The sequence below is a fragment of the Cannabis sativa genome, chromosome X (genome assembly GCF_029168945.1).
Source record: "Cannabis sativa cultivar Pink pepper isolate KNU-18-1 chromosome X, ASM2916894v1, whole genome shotgun sequence".
In the NCBI taxonomy this organism is placed as follows: Eukaryota; Viridiplantae; Streptophyta; class Magnoliopsida; order Rosales; family Cannabaceae; genus Cannabis; species Cannabis sativa.
The window spans coordinates 82,182,230-82,199,822 of NC_083610.1; the positions used below are offsets into that span (position 1 = coordinate 82,182,230).

Consider the following 17,593-nt stretch of genomic DNA (forward strand, 5'->3'; position numbering starts at 1 on the left):
GGGAAATTTTACAATGCACATTTTTAAAAATAATGTGATGAATTTATTCTTATTTATTTCGGCACGACTTTTTTAGTCTATTTTTTTATATAATCGTGCATATTATAATTATTTTAAATATCTTGCAAAATTTTAAAAAAATTTAACACGCCGAAAATAATACACTTCTTTAAAAGTGGCCCACTGATATACTTCTACCTATTTTGGCATTCGAGAGATTTATTTAGTCTTTTTTTTTTATGGTGGTGTACATTATAATTATTTAAGACATCTTGCAAAATATCAAAAATTTTAGAAAAATTTAATATGCTGAAAATAAAATTCAAACTTTTTGTCGCGTGACTCTTTTATTTAAAGTAATGCATTGTAAAAACACCTTATAATATTTATATCATTGCAATATAATATTTTAATTTATCGAATTTAGCTGATTTTACAACATTATTATCTTTAATCTAATTAGTAAGTTTATTTAAATTATTAGTTAATTTTTGTTAATTAATATGATATTAATTTTTTTATTTTATTAAAAAAATAATATAATAATAAAGACTAATTTTTCAGTAAAATTTTTAGTGTTGTGGTTGGAGTAAAAATATTTTTGACGCCAATTTTAGTAATAATGTAACACCAAATTTAATGTATCATTGGAGATGCTCTTATCGCATTAGCAAATAAACCATTAATCGTCAAGGGAAAAAGAAAAGAATAATAAAATAAATATATCTGTATACAACATCAAACAACATATATACTGTGGCATGATACATGGGGTTGCCTAGTTCAATCTTCAAACTCAATGACTAGTCCGCAAAATTTGTCTAATAAATTAAACTATAAGAAAAGGAAGTATAAACATTATGTTTATAAATTCACTCTTACTCTTTACATGGAAGCCAAAAGGGTTCTCATTTCTTCTACCGATGGAAAGTTCTCCGTTGGATAAATCTTGGCAACCAGTTGCGCAAAACTTTCATATTTGTCCAGAAACTCCTTCTGTAAAAATTGAAGAAATAAAGATAAAGAACTGAATGTATTAATAACATTAGCAAAAGAGTACAAATTTATCACAAGTTTCCTTCTCTTTACTCCTAAATTATATGTTCATAACTTCACAAGCAAGAGGAACCCTGTATTGACAATGCTATCTCTTCATTTTTGTCATTCCAATACTGTTTTTGTTCCATAATATAGAGTGACTCATATTACAGATATTTATATCAAAGTTGGATAAATTTTAAGGACACAGAATCAGCATTTATGTTTTTATATTTATGTATATAAGCCAAGATGGAGACATCAGTGAAGCTATCATTCACTCTCTCTCTCTCTCAATAGAAGGTTTCACCTCAAGAGGAACCCTGTATTGACGATGCTATCTCTTCATTTATGTTTTTTCATCTACCCTAAACTCGCACTAGTTCAAATGCCAATAGAGCCGCTAAAGTGAATCTCCTTACCCATATGCTTGGGAGCGCAGGTTTGATATTATTATTCTACAGAAAGGACAGACCAACTTACCTTACACTTATCCCATAGAGAAGGCAAAAGTTCCTCTGAGGTCAAGTACTTCTGCAACTTCTTATACATTAAAGCGATAGACTTGTCAACCTATGACAGGAGAAACAAAGATATTATTACACAGATAATAGAGAAGGATGATGAGATGATTTGGGAGATACCAACAAACTTACCCCGGATAAACTAGCTTTCAACATCTTCCGAAGATCCATTTTGGACAATCCAAGCTGGAAAGGGATCTGAAAATTGTGAAGAGAAAAAATAAAAAAAAAAATATTTTAACCCATTATATTTAGCAACAAGTAATACCACTAAGAACAATGCAATAGTAGTCTGACAATCTGATTTGGCAAAATTACGACACAGCCAAAAAAAAACAGGCAATCTGGTTATTTAGAAAAAAAGAAATTATAAAAAACAGAATCCAATAACTAGACAATTCTTACTGTACAATCAAAAGTTCTTGAGGCTACTTTGTTCAATATGCATTCAAACATCATCAAAGAGCAAAAAACTAACCTCTTCAGGTGTGATTGTGTACATTAAATCTTCTATTCTTCGAGCAAACTGGAAAAGCCTTTCAAATTGCTGCATAGAGCAAACTTGATGAGGATTCAAATTACAGTGCTTAAGATGCATTGAAGTCTACCTAGTTAAAAGAATAACTGAATGCACATGCCTAACAAAATTAAATAAATAAGAATTGCAGTTGAAACTAAACAGTGTTCACCCCCTCCTGCCTCATCCTGATGTTGCTAAAAATGCTGAATCTTCTCAAACATAAGTTTTCTTGAAAATTTAAGTCTTTTTGAAGCTTTATTAAAAAAATGTACACTTCCTAATTGTCATAATTTCTTTTTCTTATCTGTTATTAATATGTACTTTAATAAATAAGAAATGCTTCTCTGGTTGAAAAACCTTACTAATTCTGTCCCTACTCCAAAAAAAAAGGTGGAATTTAAAATGGAAAACAGGAAAAAGAGACAATTTACCAAATACTCACACTGTAAATAATTGTGCTGATATAACGGGTGCAAGCTTGCTCATAAGCTTCGCTTGCTTGGTGATAGAACTTGGCTAGGGTAGGCACAACATTGGCTAGGTCATACAAGCTGCATGAAACTGCTTCTACTCAGCAATGCACCCAAAACAAATAATAATAACTCCTTATAATGAAAGATACAGGAGAAAAAATAAAAGAATGAAATATGTACCTATTCTGAAATGCTGCATAATTCTCTAAAAGAATAATATCAGCATATTTAGGATCTGTTTGAGCAATTTTCTCCAAAGTCACAAACATTATGCTTACCTGTCAGACAATAGCCACATCATAATCATACAAGATAATACAATAAAACATAAAACACCATAAGAGATTTATACTCTGATCCATGTAGTTCAATAAGCACAAATTTGGCTATGGTTTTGATAACATTATCAAGGCTACAGGGACAAACTTATAATGAGCATAATGCACTTGCTATTTCCGTACCCACGATTGGTTAAAGTACAGCTTCACTTTAAATTACCATATCGTAATCTCACAAGTGATTTCATTAAATTCATAAAACATTTCATTAGCTGAACTGGTGATGCCTGAAAATTGTAGTAGGAACAAGAACAAATGCCTCAAACCAACATACACTATTGAGATCTTGCATCAATGAAACAGTAAAAAGGAAACCAAGCTACAGGTTGAGAAGGACCCACAAATTTTGTGTATGCTTGATCAACCAAATCCCTGGACTGCCCCTGTATGTACTGCTCCATCCGAGTAGCAAGAGTCGCAAATCTACGCAAAATAAATACAACATGAACAAGAAGTATTGAATACATTTGTTGTAGTATAGCACGGAAGGGAATAAATAGCACAGTTGAAAGAAACAGAAAAAATGGAAGCCAAATGTGCAAAGAACTTATTTAAAACCCAATGTCAGAAAATAATTGGACGCAAAACATGTAAGAAAAAAAAAGAATTGAACACCTTTTGTTGTAGCATAGCATGAAAGGGAATAAATAGCACAGTTGAAAGAAAGAAAAAAAGAAAAAGGAAGCCAAAGTGGAACCTAAGAATTCATATCCTTAACTACTACATACACAAAAAAGAGTAGAAATTTTCACAAATCATTTGTGATTTTTCTGGATTGGAAACCTGGACCATCTGGGCAAGTATCATGACACTGAATAGAAAGAGTGAGCATCAACAACCCCATTACCTTGGAATATAGGATAAGACACCCATTTGTCGAACATTGCGTTCGTTTCTCTCAATTTGGTGACAAGCTTCATCAACAAACTGGAAATATTAAAACTTACATGAGTTAGAACGCATATAGTGGTTGATTATCTCAAGCTTAAAAATGGAACTTACACGACTGAACTGCAAGGAAATTCTCGACTCCAGGTCCCCAAGCAACAAACGCACAAACCCTGCTGCGTCAGCTTTCTGCCCAGAAAGATAGCGCTCTGTAATCCCGTGCATTGAAATGCAACGTAAAGGATCAATCTTATAAGCCCAATCTACTACGGCATAGAAGTCTTCCTGAAATTCACACGGTGAGTAAACAACTGCAAAGTCAAAACTAGAACCTTAGAGATGTGTCTTGGTCCAAAACTTCTAGTAGACACAAATAAATAGTGCACAACGCTACATCACTGTGGACAGTAACAAGAACTGCTTAAAAAAGGGGTTGAACGACAAAGACAGGTCTCCTCCCATACATTTTGCAGTCTAGGAGGAACAACCCTCCCTCCAATTCTCTTCTGTTAGAAAAGTGGATTACAATATACCTGATATTATAACAAGTAAATTTTATCTGTATAAATTTTGCAACTCTAGTACATATTTCAAACCTACCAACCAGTAATTAACTTCAACCAAGATCATTTAAACCTATAGAGACTTAATCAATGGCAACATCAAACAGTGAACCCCAACTAACACCTTTTGTACTTAATATTAACATTCTGCATTCCTCTGGATCACAACCATGAACCAGCCAACCAAGTATTAAGTAGATATAGTAGTTTTTCATGGAAAAGACTAAGTGTCACTAAAATTACATAATATGAGTCCTATCTTCATGAAGAAGAATCCAGAGTTAATATGCCCAACCAGTTATGCAAATTATGGGATCCTTTCTGATATCCAAAATGTAACTTCAAAAGAGAGTAATTTCAATATTTTGTGTAATCACCTGAATTCCATCCAGCAAATCCTGAAGAGATTCATTTAGTGCTGCTAACTCCACAGAAGTTTTACCTACCAAATGCAATAGCACATATAAGATATTATGCACTGAGAAAAACAACTGGTTTTCTTTTAATCTTCATCATACATCAGGCAGATTAACAGAGAAAATTGCAAACTCTACAAATAAACTGAACTTACACAAGTAATAATGAAACAAACTGAAGTAGTAAGATTTTTACCATTTTTTCCATCATTGTCATCTATGTCCATGATCCCCAAATCATCATCGTCACCGTCATCAGTGTTCCCAGATTTATTACCATTAGCAACACCTCCTGGAGGCACAAGTGTAGGAACTTCAAAGCACATGAAGTGTGCAAAAAAGGAACTCTGCAGTAAAAGCAAGAAAAAAGAAATTTTCAACTTGAGCATAAACAGCATTTAGATTTGAAACCTTTACACAACTAATCTCTTACCTCATCCACAAGGAGTGGGATAAAAATTGTCAACATTTTAGCATAAGCTTCAGACACTGTAGAAGTGTCTGCGGCATTAACATTTTGTGAGGATCCTGTAGATGCTTCAAGCCAGACAGTTGGATTTCTTGACGCTTTTGTGCTAGCACGAAGCTCATTTGCAAATTCACGAGCCTGGAGATGTCAAGCTAATAGTCATTCTTTTGGCTGGAGAATAAATTTCAAAGCTTAATTTGTAAATAAATGATCATTGGCAAGAGTATCAAGTCAAAAAAGAAAAGGTGCATCTTATGGAAAATTTATTTTTACCCCTAAAATGTAAAACATAAGGAACACCATAAACATAAAGCAGTTAAGTGATGCGGGAAGGGCAAGGAGTGTAACACTAGCAAAACAAAGTTAATATGTTCTTTAAAAGGGAAAAAAAACAAGAGCATTGGCATCAAGACTAAGGTATTAAGCATCACATCGCCATCACACACTACTACCGGTTTTAATGGGGAGAAAAACTCTCCAGACAGTGAACACATGCACACTACTACTTATAATAAACTTCCAAGTAGAATACTGACAATTGTATAGAATATTTAATTCCTGACCTCTCGACGAAGAAGCAAATTAAGGGAACTACAATATGCTTTCCTCAACGGCCCCAGGCAGTTATTATCAAGACTCTGCAAAAACAGTCATAAAGATTTCAGTAAAGAAGAAAAAGAAAAGAAAAGAGAAGCATAATTATGACCATTTAATTAATGTATACAACTTTTTTTTTTATCTTTGATAACACACTTAATCTAAATTAAACCTTTAGATGTTGTAAAAGCCGAGCATATGTCCTGCATTTGTACCGCAGATCAGCATGATCAGGCCTTTTCAATTGTCCCCTCTGTAATACAATAAAATAAGAATATCACGATGATTCTAGTCTCAAATGTTACACTTTAAATCAATATTAAGGAACAAAAGTCTTAGCATTACCTGTGAAAAGTAACTCTTGTCACTTATCATGAAATCAACTAAACTGGCAAAGTAATTTCGCAAAAACTCAGAAGCTCTTCTAACAAATGTAGTTTTCAATTTCTCAAGTTCGGCTCGCTTCTCTCTGACCTGCAAATCAACTAGTTATTACTAAAATAATGAAACTTCAGAAGCACAATAATAAGAATCTACTACTAATTTGCTTAAATGAGTAGGTACACCACAAAAATTACACACATTAATGCGTACTTAATTTCAGTCACAAATATATTCAAGTGGAACCACATCATTCCGAATTACGTGATCGGAATTAATTATGCCTCAGTGTGGGTAATTTTTGCGTATCTCTAGCAATACTTGTGTGTTAAATCACTCCAATCATCATATCATACTTTTGCACATAATGTAAGCTCAAATTTAAACCCTTAAGTTTGTGCATAACAGACTATCTGTCTGTCGTACAACCCATGAAATAAATCTCACCAGAAACTAGGCCACTTTCTATTAGGAATCCGAAGCATGCATTTTAACAAATCCATCTCTACATTATCCAAATAAACATTATCAACTGAAAGAAATAAGAGACAATTAAAAACTACATACAGCTCGCATGTTCGCATATGTAGGATCCAAATGAGGTACTTCAAGACCACGTAAAGCACCAGCCAGCCATTCACAGGCTTCTACGTTCTGAATCATACGAGCCTCATCAAATAAACCTCCTGTTAAGCACGCTGCATACTACAATCCATGAAATGTCATTAGAGAAAAACTTGGGCCAGATACATAACAAGTATTCAAATGTGCAATGAAGGTGATGGTCTGCATACCTCAGAAGGAACACGCAAGCGCTCAAGAAGCTTATCTAACTCCTCAATGAGTGCTTTATTATTTACAGATTGCATCTCTAACTTGTTATTGCGAGTTTCTATCTGAATACCAAGGGAATTTTAGAGGATAAGATTTTTGTAAAGGGGAAAAATGGTTACATTTACATTCATGTATTACAGAAGCATTTTAACAAAAGAATAAAAGTAAGAAATAGCAATCAAAAGAATGTAGAGCAAAGAAGACATAAGAATGAATATCCAGATCCTTCTAGCATAAAAAAATGTAAAATAAGAATTACAAGGATACAAAGAAACAAATAGCAAGGCGTATACAGAATTTGATCCCCTGCAGAACTATATATAAAACAATGACAAAAAAAGTTGCAAGAAAATAACATAGCTGCCATCAGGAGAAGATGCTAAACCACACACACAGTAGATAAATGACATGCAAAGTAAACAGTAGGAGCAAACAAAATTGAAAAGTGAAACATTAACCCAGGTAAACACAAATACACAATTGTCCACCAGGCAGGGAACACAGAAATAAAATGCAATCAATTGCATCTAGATCTCCCTACCGATTCAATGTCTTCTCTCATGTGTCTAAGCTTCAAGTTAAAGATGCCTAACCACTCATCCATATCGTCAACACAGCTTGAAGCTGCCTCAAGCCCTTGTAATACCTGCCAACCAAAATTCAACCAAGTAAAGAAGGTGAAACAATATAGTCCACAGAAGGTACTTGCACGGGACATAATTATTACACCAAGACCACTAATCTACCGCAAATGAACAATTACTGAAAAATTTAACATTCAAGAATCAAATAAATATCTAGCAGGGCAGCTGATGCAGATCTCAGCAAAGCAAAGTCAGTAGTACCTCAAATGGAATCATAAAAATAAAGTTAAAAATAAGAATAAAAATGACAGGTGTTTTAAAGGTCATTTGATTCCCGTGTTTTATCAAAATACAAATTTGGTGAGTTTGGTCATATTGATCAAATTTGAGTCCAAATTACAGGTAACATATAAGTATTATTGAAAATATACAGTACCAAGCCTGTATTTGGATAAAGCATGGTACCAAATGAGTATTTACCCATAATCTGAAAAAATAGATAAATGGGACGAACACATACAATGAGGAACAGGGTTAAACCTTTCTGTAGCAATAACATGGATGCCATTTCTACCAAAAATTGTCAATAATAATATTCTACACAAATTACTGAACATGAGCATAAGAGTAACAAAAACTAAACAGAAAATCACCTCATCAATCAAAGGTTCACTCTCTAGAATGGCATGCACATTTGCTGCTTCCAAAGCATGAAGCTCTCTCTTCAACCTTTCTGAGAATGCCTCTGCTTCACCAATACCCATAACGTAACTGCATAATGTGCCGTGATAATAAATGGATGATCATGATATTTTGAACAATTTAAAAAAAAAAAATCGATTATTGCTTCTTCTTATTATCTAACATAACTAGATATTCAAATGGCTATGAGACAGAAAATGATACATACGTGCCCAAAAGAGCTTCCATGTCCTCTTCTTCAACTTGGGAAACAAGCTCTTTCTCAACTGTCACTTTCAAATCGCTTTCAGTTACTGTTGCTGGAACTGGACCATCTTGTACAGACCTTTGATTTGTGACAGTTGGCTTATTTTCCTGGTCAGATTTCAAGTCAAATAGTTTAATCATGTACCAAATCTTTTAGTGAGGATGAATATAAGCTTCAAGATACATATTACCTTAAACACAGAATAATAGAAAAAAATAATAATATTAATAAAGTGATGAAATAATGGTAAAAGTATTTATATATATGTATGTATGTGTAGATCAGTAACCTTAGCCCAAAGAGCCATCTCTACAACATCTATACCAACAACTTTGGGAAGACGACCTAGCACATCTTTGCATATGTTTAGAATGCACAAAAGAAGGCGATTCCTACAATGAAGAACTTCGTCAAATATTTTATAATCAGTTACTGAATGGAAATATGTATTGAATATATTTATATATATTAAGAAAGAGGGAAATTCTATAATAGAAAGTATGATATTCCCACTAATATCACCTGTCATCGATGTTGCGCATGGTCCACTGAGGTGGAGCAACACTCTGGCTTCTGAGGTTGTCAAATCCCTACGAAATATTCATTGATAAGCCAAGATAGTTTGCCACCAGGCAGTGGTTCAACCATCAAAAAACAAATTGAATTTATAGAATTTGGTTGATAGAGCATTACCAGTGTAAAAGTACACCCTGTGGGATCATTTGTTATAACCTCCACCTTTGAAAGATGTTTTAGTTTGTACAACTTTGCAGGCTGTGAGTGACAGTAATTTCAACAACTTAAAAGAGACATAGGTAATAATTGGTGCAACCTCAAGGAAAAAATTTAACTTAAAAACAAATAGTCTATATAGGAGTTCTTATACAAGAGGAACTATTCATTGTCTGCAAGCAGATTCCTTCTATTTGCTGTATGTGTTTTATGTTTGTGGCGATGGAATTAAAAAAATTTGCATATGTCAATAAAATTCTCCCCTTAAAAAAAATGCATGAATTGTTAAACACATTTGGTAGTCTGTACTAACCCTGACCGACACAACTGTAAATTTATTTCTTCACAACATTTCCACATCCAGACCTCCTCGCTAATATCTCATTTGTGTGCAAAAATAGAGATATTCATTTTGAAATTTTAGAGTAATAAAATTAGGGAACAAACTAACAAAGCTGGAAAATTGTTTAAAATTAAAAGAGCGTAAGTGTAATACTTTTATCATTTATTAATTCAAAATATGAAAAAGAAAAAATTACCTCAAGTACTCCCCCTGTAGAATATTTTAGAACTCGAAGAAAAGCTTTGGTCTGTTGACCTTTTGATTTTGCTGCACAAATCACACAACTAATTATGCAGATAAACCTAAAAGGGAACTGTTTTAATTTTCCACCCTACAAAATTGCCGTGCTAGCCGTCAAGAGAGCAGAAATGAACAAACCCATTGGAACATTTCACACTAAAAAACAAGTAACAGAGTTTAAAAGGTTATACCATATCGAAAACAGAGCACACTTCAAGGCATTGGAAGTGAATTTTCAACAAAATGATTATCAAAATATTGCTCTAAAATTGAGGTGCTTAGTGTGAGGTAGATGATAAATCTTGCATCTCTAAACAAAACTTATTCAGTCAAGAAAAGACCCTCTCTTTCATCAAATACAACCTCCTAACAACTATATTTAGAACTGGCAACAAATATCTGTACTAATATATCAGCTACATTCTACATTGTATCAAATAATTTGGCAAACCCTTACAAAAACACGAAGAAGTTAAAAGTAAGTGTCGAATAGAAATGGCCAGTAAACGCATCTTAGAAGCTCCATATCGTGAATTACAAACACTTACACTGACAGAAATTAAACTTGACATTATAATGAACTGTAAGGAAAAATGAAAAGAGTAGAAAACAGTGATAGAATTACGTACTGGAAAGCGCGAGAACCCTAGGTTTGGCCATGTGACGGCCAAGCTTTCCGGATTTACCCCAGACCCCTCGACCCTTGACAACACGGATCGACATGACGAGACTTTGTTTGGTGTCCTCAATTGCGGCCTCACAAGCTCGCCTGAGCTCATCGTCATCTGCGCTCGATTTCGCCATTGTTGTCGGTGGTCCCCGCAGTTAGATCTGGAATTGGATTGGATGGAGTCCCTTGTGAAGATGAATAAGAACAAGGAGGATTGTGGGAGACCACAGCAGAGGATCAAAATGATTATGAGATGAGAACAAAGAGAAACGACTGATAAGAACAAAACAGATAACGGCTTCAGTTCATATATTTTTTGTTGAGTAACTTCTTTCATGATCCTACTTACTGTATTATTATTTACTATGGTGATTTGGTTTGTAAATGCAGTGTGGTTAATTTGACTATCTAATAATTACCTCAAAGAGGTTGCTTATGAGTTTTCAAGTTGGAGCACTAGTTTTTTTTTTTTTGTGGGATTAAGATTTAAGAGTTGATTACTTGATTGTGAATTTGTGAGATCTTTAATTTTTAGATAATTTTTAAGTTATCCATAAAATTTGTATTAGGTTGTAGTAAACTTGACAATAAAAATTACCCATCTATTCTCAACTTTAATATATAGAACTCAACCATTAATCTTAGTTAAATCATAATTAAATTTGATTTGGAGTTGCAAAATTGAATTAGTTTAACCCTTTAAAAATATCTTTCATTTTATTTACAATTTTACGGTCTAAAAATTTTAATTATAAAAATACATTTATAAAGTTTTAAAATTACAAAAATATACTTTGCTTAATAAAACTAAAAAAGAGTGAGAAATTAACTTGACAACTATAAATCAATTATTCATAAATTATAAAACAACTAAAAACAATCAGAAAAATAGTCTCGTGACAATTATAATACAATTATAAATAAATTATAAATTAATAAAAAAAAAACAATTTATTATTTTTACTAAAAATATATTTTTATAAATAAAAGGAATAAATAAAATTACAGTTATACTTCAATATAGTGATCAATGGGAGCAAAACATATTTTACATCAACTTCGAAGTTTGTTGATTGAATTGCAAACTTTTATTAAATTTTTAACGTAAGACATATTAATTAATTATACTGGTAATGATACATTATTTTGTGACAATCATTACTAAAGAAAAACTGCGTCAACAATATTAATCAAAAATTTTGAAGAAACTACTGTTGCATCTCTAGATGTGGAGATGCAATGAAGAATACTGTTCATTTTTTTTAATTTTGAATATGGTTTATAAAGCTGATGGAAATACAATCCTTTAGCTATTATTTTGAAGATTTAGTTAGTTTAAATTAAAGACACTGGTGGGAGTGGTCTAGGCTGTTAGTGGTGGCTCTATGCAGGTTTGGGTAAGTTCAAGTCAAGATTAACATTTGTATACACATGTATTTGTCTCCCGTAGTGAGTAGTGATTATGACGGTAGTAGCGAAATTGTTTCTTATACTCTTCTTCCCTTCATGGATATTTAGGGGAGAACTGTATTGGATTAAGAATTATTTTATAGTCTACCCATTAATAATATATTGTACAGTACAATATAATATCTTATGAGTTATTTGGGGTGAAACCTGTTATTTTTTTTATTTTATACTTAATCTATTTACTTTTTTTTTTTGGCAAAACTTATTTATGATTGTTTTTTTTTTTATAAATTTGAGGTGTCAGCTTGATATTGTCATTAAATACCGACTGGATTATTACTGTATTCGTTTCAAAATTTTATTTTCACGTATACGTACACATGTGTACACAGTGATCATCCCGTTGGTTTTTAATGACGCCTAAAATTTGAAAAAAAAAATTAAGGGAATTTTACTATAAAAAAAAAAATTAAGTATTTAAGTGTATAAAAATTAAAATATAAAATAATTACGTTGTAAATTAGTCTTATATTATTCAATTGTAACTTAATGATGTAATGAATTGAAAATATATATATGCATTAAATTTATTTTTATCATATATATAAATAGTTTCTAGTACATATTAAGAATCTTTAAATAACTATACGAAATAAAATTTATATTTGGTTTAATTGTTCAAGAATGTCAGTTTATGCTTTTTTCTTTAGATAATGTTTTTTTTTGCCATGTTAAACGGTCTGTTAATAAAATCGCGCACTGTACAACACGTAGTGCTTGTTATTGGTCTGACCGTCTTTTTACTAAGAATAATATTCCTTCTGTTCTTCAGTCTATTATTTTAGAGGAATTATCTCTCTAATAAATTATAATTTTCATTCAAAAAAAATCTTTAAACAACCATACGAAATAAAATCTTATTAGTTTTATTTTTTTGGAAGAAAAATCTTATTAGTTATACAAAGTACAAACAAACGAAAGACTCTTCAACAACATTAGCACCAGTGGGGCTCATCATTGATCATTTCATTTTTTTTTGTTAAGTTTCCAACACATTTGTACTTTTGATTTTTTTAGTTTTAATCGTGATTATTATTATTATTATTATTATTATTATTATTATTATTATTATTATTATTATTATTATTTCAAATCTATAAATCTGAAATCTATAGATTTTTGAGGAAAGACGATGCTTAACAATTTTGTCATAGTCCCATAAAAATACTGGCCTCTAAAATCAGGTTTTAATGAAACTATCATCAATAACCTCATTTTGGTTTCTAAAATCAAATTTTTGTAAAATTATTTTCCTAGCATCGTTAATAACATCGTTTCATCTAAAATCAAATTTGTTGTAAAACCATTTCATTTTATAAAATGAAAATTTGAGTTTTATGCATGCTTGAATCATTTAAGTTAAATGTGCCTCACATAACAAAACAATCCCTCCTACACTTTAGAATGATATTTTTTCCTCTTCTACTAAAAATACTCATCTCATTATCTTCCTAACCAAACTTCCACTCTCTTTCCTTTCTCCTTTCCAATTTTTTGCGATATTCTATGATGCATTTGAGATGATAAACCAAATTTGAAGTTAAAGATGATGTTTTGCGATATTTTTGACTAAAAAATTAAACATGTATTTTACAATGACTTTTTGATGTATTTGTAATGTGTGACTAAACAATGTAAATCGCATCGTGAAACATCGCAAAAAATACTCAAGCTTTCACGATAATTTTGCAATGTTTCACGAAGTGATTTGTATTTTTTTTAGTCATTCATTGCAAAATATGCAAATGTTTATTTGGTTTATTGTCGCAAAATATTATGAAAAACTGGAAAACCAGACAAAAAACGCTTAAAATTCGAAATCCAATAAATAGGAAAAAATTAACAAAATACAAATGTGAATCTGTTAAAACAAACATATATATAAATAGCCAGCTCCAACAACATTTTTTAGTAAAATAACTTGCCCATATTTTTGGGCAAATGGTGGCTGCTCTCGACGGTGGTGGATGGTGGCGGTGGCAGCAATGTTGGCAAATGGCGGTGGTGATGGCTGGTAGAAAGAGAGAGAACGAGGAAATGAAGGAAAAGAAAAGAGAGGAAGATAATAAGAGGGGTATTTTTGGTAGATTGGAAAAGAATAGCGTAAATTTTTAGAGCGTATTATAGGGAGAATTGTTTTACTATGTGAGACACATTTAAGCATGCAAACTCAAATTATAAGAACTTTGTGAGACAACATTTCACTCGATGGGTAGTTTGGCCTTTTTTGTCATGTAAATGTTTGGGGCTATGTAAACAATGTGTAGATCCCAAAAACAAAATCACCTCAATTTGACAACCGAGTAAGAATCATGCAACACCAATTTTACAAAATGATGGTATCAACAATGCGTAGCACAAATAATTTTAATTTTAGATAGGGGTAAACAGAATATAATATAATCCAATTAAAACGAACTGATCTAATTCAATTCAATTATAAAAAACTAGATATCCAATTACAATTGGATTGAATTGGATGTCAAAAGTTAGATTCTAATTAAATTAGATCGTTTATTAGATGTCAATCTCGAAATTCAATTAAAAATCAATCCAATCTAATTACATTTAATATATATTAAAAAATTATTTATAGTTATTTATATATAATAAAAAATATACATTTTGTTTTGTATTGAATTTATAATATTTGATTGTTTTGTGTATTTGTTTTTGTAATTTTTGTTTTATTTTATTAGTTAGCAGTATTGTTATTTTAATTATTTCAAATTATTTAATAAAAAAATGATAATATTCTTACGAAATATTGAACTTAAATGAATGATAATATTTAGTTTTTATTTATTTTTCTTTTTCTTTATTTTTTTTAAGTAAATATTAAAAATTAAATATATAATTAGATATTAGTAATTTGATTAAATTTTAAGATCTAATTGAATTGAATCAAGAGAAAAATATTAAATTGAATCAGATATCTAGCCCTAATTTTAAAGAGCAAACAAGGCTCATATTGATAGTTAACAATAATCCCACAAAAAACTTTATAAATACAAAAAAACGATACTACTAATCCAAAAAGTCCAGCATATATGTGTTCAAAAAATCGAACAAGGCATACTGGAAAGCATAAAGTCTCAAATTTCCCATCAAATTGGTACAATATTGAGTGATTTAAACCTTTGATAGAAAAGAATCATTATCATGCCAAGTGCAATATCCAAGTACAGAAGCTACAACATATTAAAACTAGAAGAGCGGCACCAATAGCTAGAAGGGCTATACAAAAATTTGAGAAGGAAAAAAGATTATTGAACAACAGAGCTTAAAACAGTTATCTTCAGTTTCCCTTCGTGTGGAAGGCATGGGACTGGAAAGCATACATAACTTAACGCTTAGAGAATTGTGGGGCCTTACGAGCTTTCTTGAGACCAGCCTTCTTCCTCTCAACAACTCTGGAGTCCCTTGTCAAAAGCCCTTCCATTCTCAGTGGCGTCCTGTGGTCCTCACTAACCTTTAGTAATGCACGGGCAATGCCTAGGGAGATTGCCTGAGCTTGACCAGACAGGCCACCACCATGAGCTTTGACAAAAACATCATAACTACCTTCATATCCCAAAGTGACCAATGGAAATTTGACATATTGTAGCCACAATGGGTTACCTTGAAGGTATTCCTGCACAAATTAAAAGCCCCAGTCACAAAATATATATAACATGATTTTTAACAAATCTAATCTAATAGTGGTCTTCGTCAAACAAGGATAAGTAGAACCGGCTTTCGGTTTTCCTAATTCTTTTGTCAACCCACGGTATAGATCAGTAGTATTTTCAATCCAAGTATGGACACCTCAGACTCTTGAGCTTAGCAAAGTTAACTCAAAACAATATCCAGTTTTGAAAGGAGATCAAATGTTACTATTTAAACATTAATCTTTATTTCAAGTCCATAAAATCTCAGATGCAAGTGGCCACAACTAAGAGGCAAGTGATAGGGAAAATATAAGTTTGCTCTAGCATTTTAGTTTAAAATCCATTCACAGTAGTATGAAATGTTCACATGAGTGCATATCTCCCACAAACTAGTGCAGTGACTGCAGAAAATATTTCTTGAGGTTAGGAAAGTTTTTCATGACTATTCAAATTCAAGAAGACAATAAAATTAGATAAAGGAAAAATAAAAGCTTTTAAAAGGATAGTGAACCTCTTCACATGAAAGCCGGTCTACTTTATGAAAATAAAGAGCAAAAGCTGGAAAGCCTCAATGAATGAAACAATTTAAAGTCCTCTACTTGATCATCACATGGCCAAAGCCACAAAAGACGGGTATAGTTTCCAACATGAACTAAAAGAAGTTTAAAGTATCAAAAGATGCCAGTACATACTTCGATAGCAACGCTACCAACTCTAAAACTTCAGCATTTTCAAGACTAACTGATGTGTGTATACATAAATATAAATCCACTATGCGATTTTTCCCAAAGAATTAGTTGTTTATACCTTAACTAGAATCAAATTTACTTAACTATAGTTAGTACAATTGACAAAAACAATTACCAAACTGTTATTCAAGCAAAAAACCCAACAACTCTGCTGTAAGCATAATGCAAGAAAGTAATTCGAAAAATATGGAAATTAGTAAACCCAAAACCCATAAAAAAAAGGTACGGAAAAAGAAAAATCAAACACAGAACAAAATTACGCAGTCATAAATGCATAAACGCACAAAATACCAAATAAAATATGTTTGTATGAAAAGTATATATAGAGATAAAGGGAGGTTATAGACCTTGGCGTCGCGGTAATTGATGATAACTTTCCCAGTGCCTTCTTGAAGAACAACTCGAGCAATGGCGGATTTTCTTCGACCAGTACCGATGATTGTTTGGGCAGCGAATCCACCTGGGAGCCTCGATTTCACGTACTTTGTAAGGTCAGCGGTCTCCACTCCTTCAGGCGACGCAACTGTTGCTGAAACAACGAGCGGCGAAACTTTGGCGACATGGGAGACTGAGATAAGCTTCGGTCGGTTGAAGGAAAGAGAGCTTGGTTTGTAAGAAACCTGAGAAGAAAAAGAGAGAGATGATAGAGAAGATGTGAGGGATGCAACCGAAACCGCCATTATCACCTTTTTAAGCCTTCTCAAAGAGTTAGGATTTTGAAGAGACCTCTGGAGTGGAATGAAGTAAGCGAGTTGCAGGAGCGGAACTATAGATTGGGGATAATGTGTGTGAATTGACGATATTACCCCCGACTCAGGGAACGATACTCTGATTTAGGACTACTGTAAGCCCTATCCTTTTCGTCTCTGCCGTTACTACAAGATTTTTTGCACACGTGGCACCATATCGAGATTCTCTTCTTTTTATTATTATCTTTTCGTTCTTTGATTACACAGAATGCCTTAGTGGGCCGAAGAGAGGCCCATATCCATAATAGTTTTGACATTTGTTTGACTTTCTTTTCGAAAATACGTAATTTGGTTTTAAATTTTATATAAAAAATAAAAAAACAGTTTTTCATGTGACTGCGTAGTTATACTAAATTTCCCTTGATGTCCCAATGTTCACAAAAAACACAAACAGTTACAATGATCAGCTTACAATG

At 32.1% G+C, this 17,593-nt stretch overlaps 2 protein-coding genes across 3 annotated transcripts; both read right to left on the reverse strand.

The window, feature by feature from the left end:
- Positions 1-689: 689 nt before the first annotated feature.
- Positions 690-10,992, reverse strand: LOC115700291 (exocyst complex component SEC3A). Of its 2 annotated transcripts, XM_030627862.2 has the most exons (25): positions 10,519-10,979; positions 9,846-9,916; positions 9,268-9,348; positions 9,097-9,164; positions 8,864-8,966; positions 8,536-8,681; positions 8,279-8,396; positions 7,583-7,687; positions 7,002-7,103; positions 6,775-6,912; positions 6,172-6,300; positions 5,999-6,079; positions 5,793-5,867; positions 5,194-5,367; positions 4,957-5,107; positions 4,722-4,786; positions 3,896-4,066; positions 3,741-3,820; positions 3,235-3,316; positions 2,736-2,833; positions 2,525-2,633; positions 2,041-2,109; positions 1,695-1,760; positions 1,522-1,611; positions 690-996 (listed from the first exon to the last, which is right to left on the reverse strand). In XM_030627862.2, the coding sequence occupies exons 1-25, from the start codon at positions 10,691-10,693 to the stop codon at positions 886-888; spliced, it is 2,658 nt and encodes an 885-aa protein (XP_030483722.2). In that variant the 5' UTR covers positions 10,694-10,979; the 3' UTR covers positions 690-885. The 2 variants fall into 2 exon arrangements, 1 of the variants encoding a protein (XP_030483722.2); XR_009684757.1 differs by lacking the exons at positions 690-996; positions 1,522-1,611; positions 1,695-1,760 and having other exon boundaries at positions 2,069-2,109; positions 2,525-2,643; positions 10,519-10,992.
- Positions 10,993-15,129: 4,137 nt separating this feature from the next.
- Positions 15,130-17,269, reverse strand: LOC115700300 (small ribosomal subunit protein uS9c). Its single transcript, XM_030627872.2, has 2 exons — positions 16,776-17,269; positions 15,130-15,663 (listed from the first exon to the last, which is right to left on the reverse strand). The coding sequence occupies exons 1-2, from the start codon at positions 17,106-17,108 to the stop codon at positions 15,376-15,378; spliced, it is 621 nt and encodes a 206-aa protein (XP_030483732.1). The 5' UTR covers positions 17,109-17,269; the 3' UTR covers positions 15,130-15,375.
- Positions 17,270-17,593: the final 324 nt, after the last annotated feature.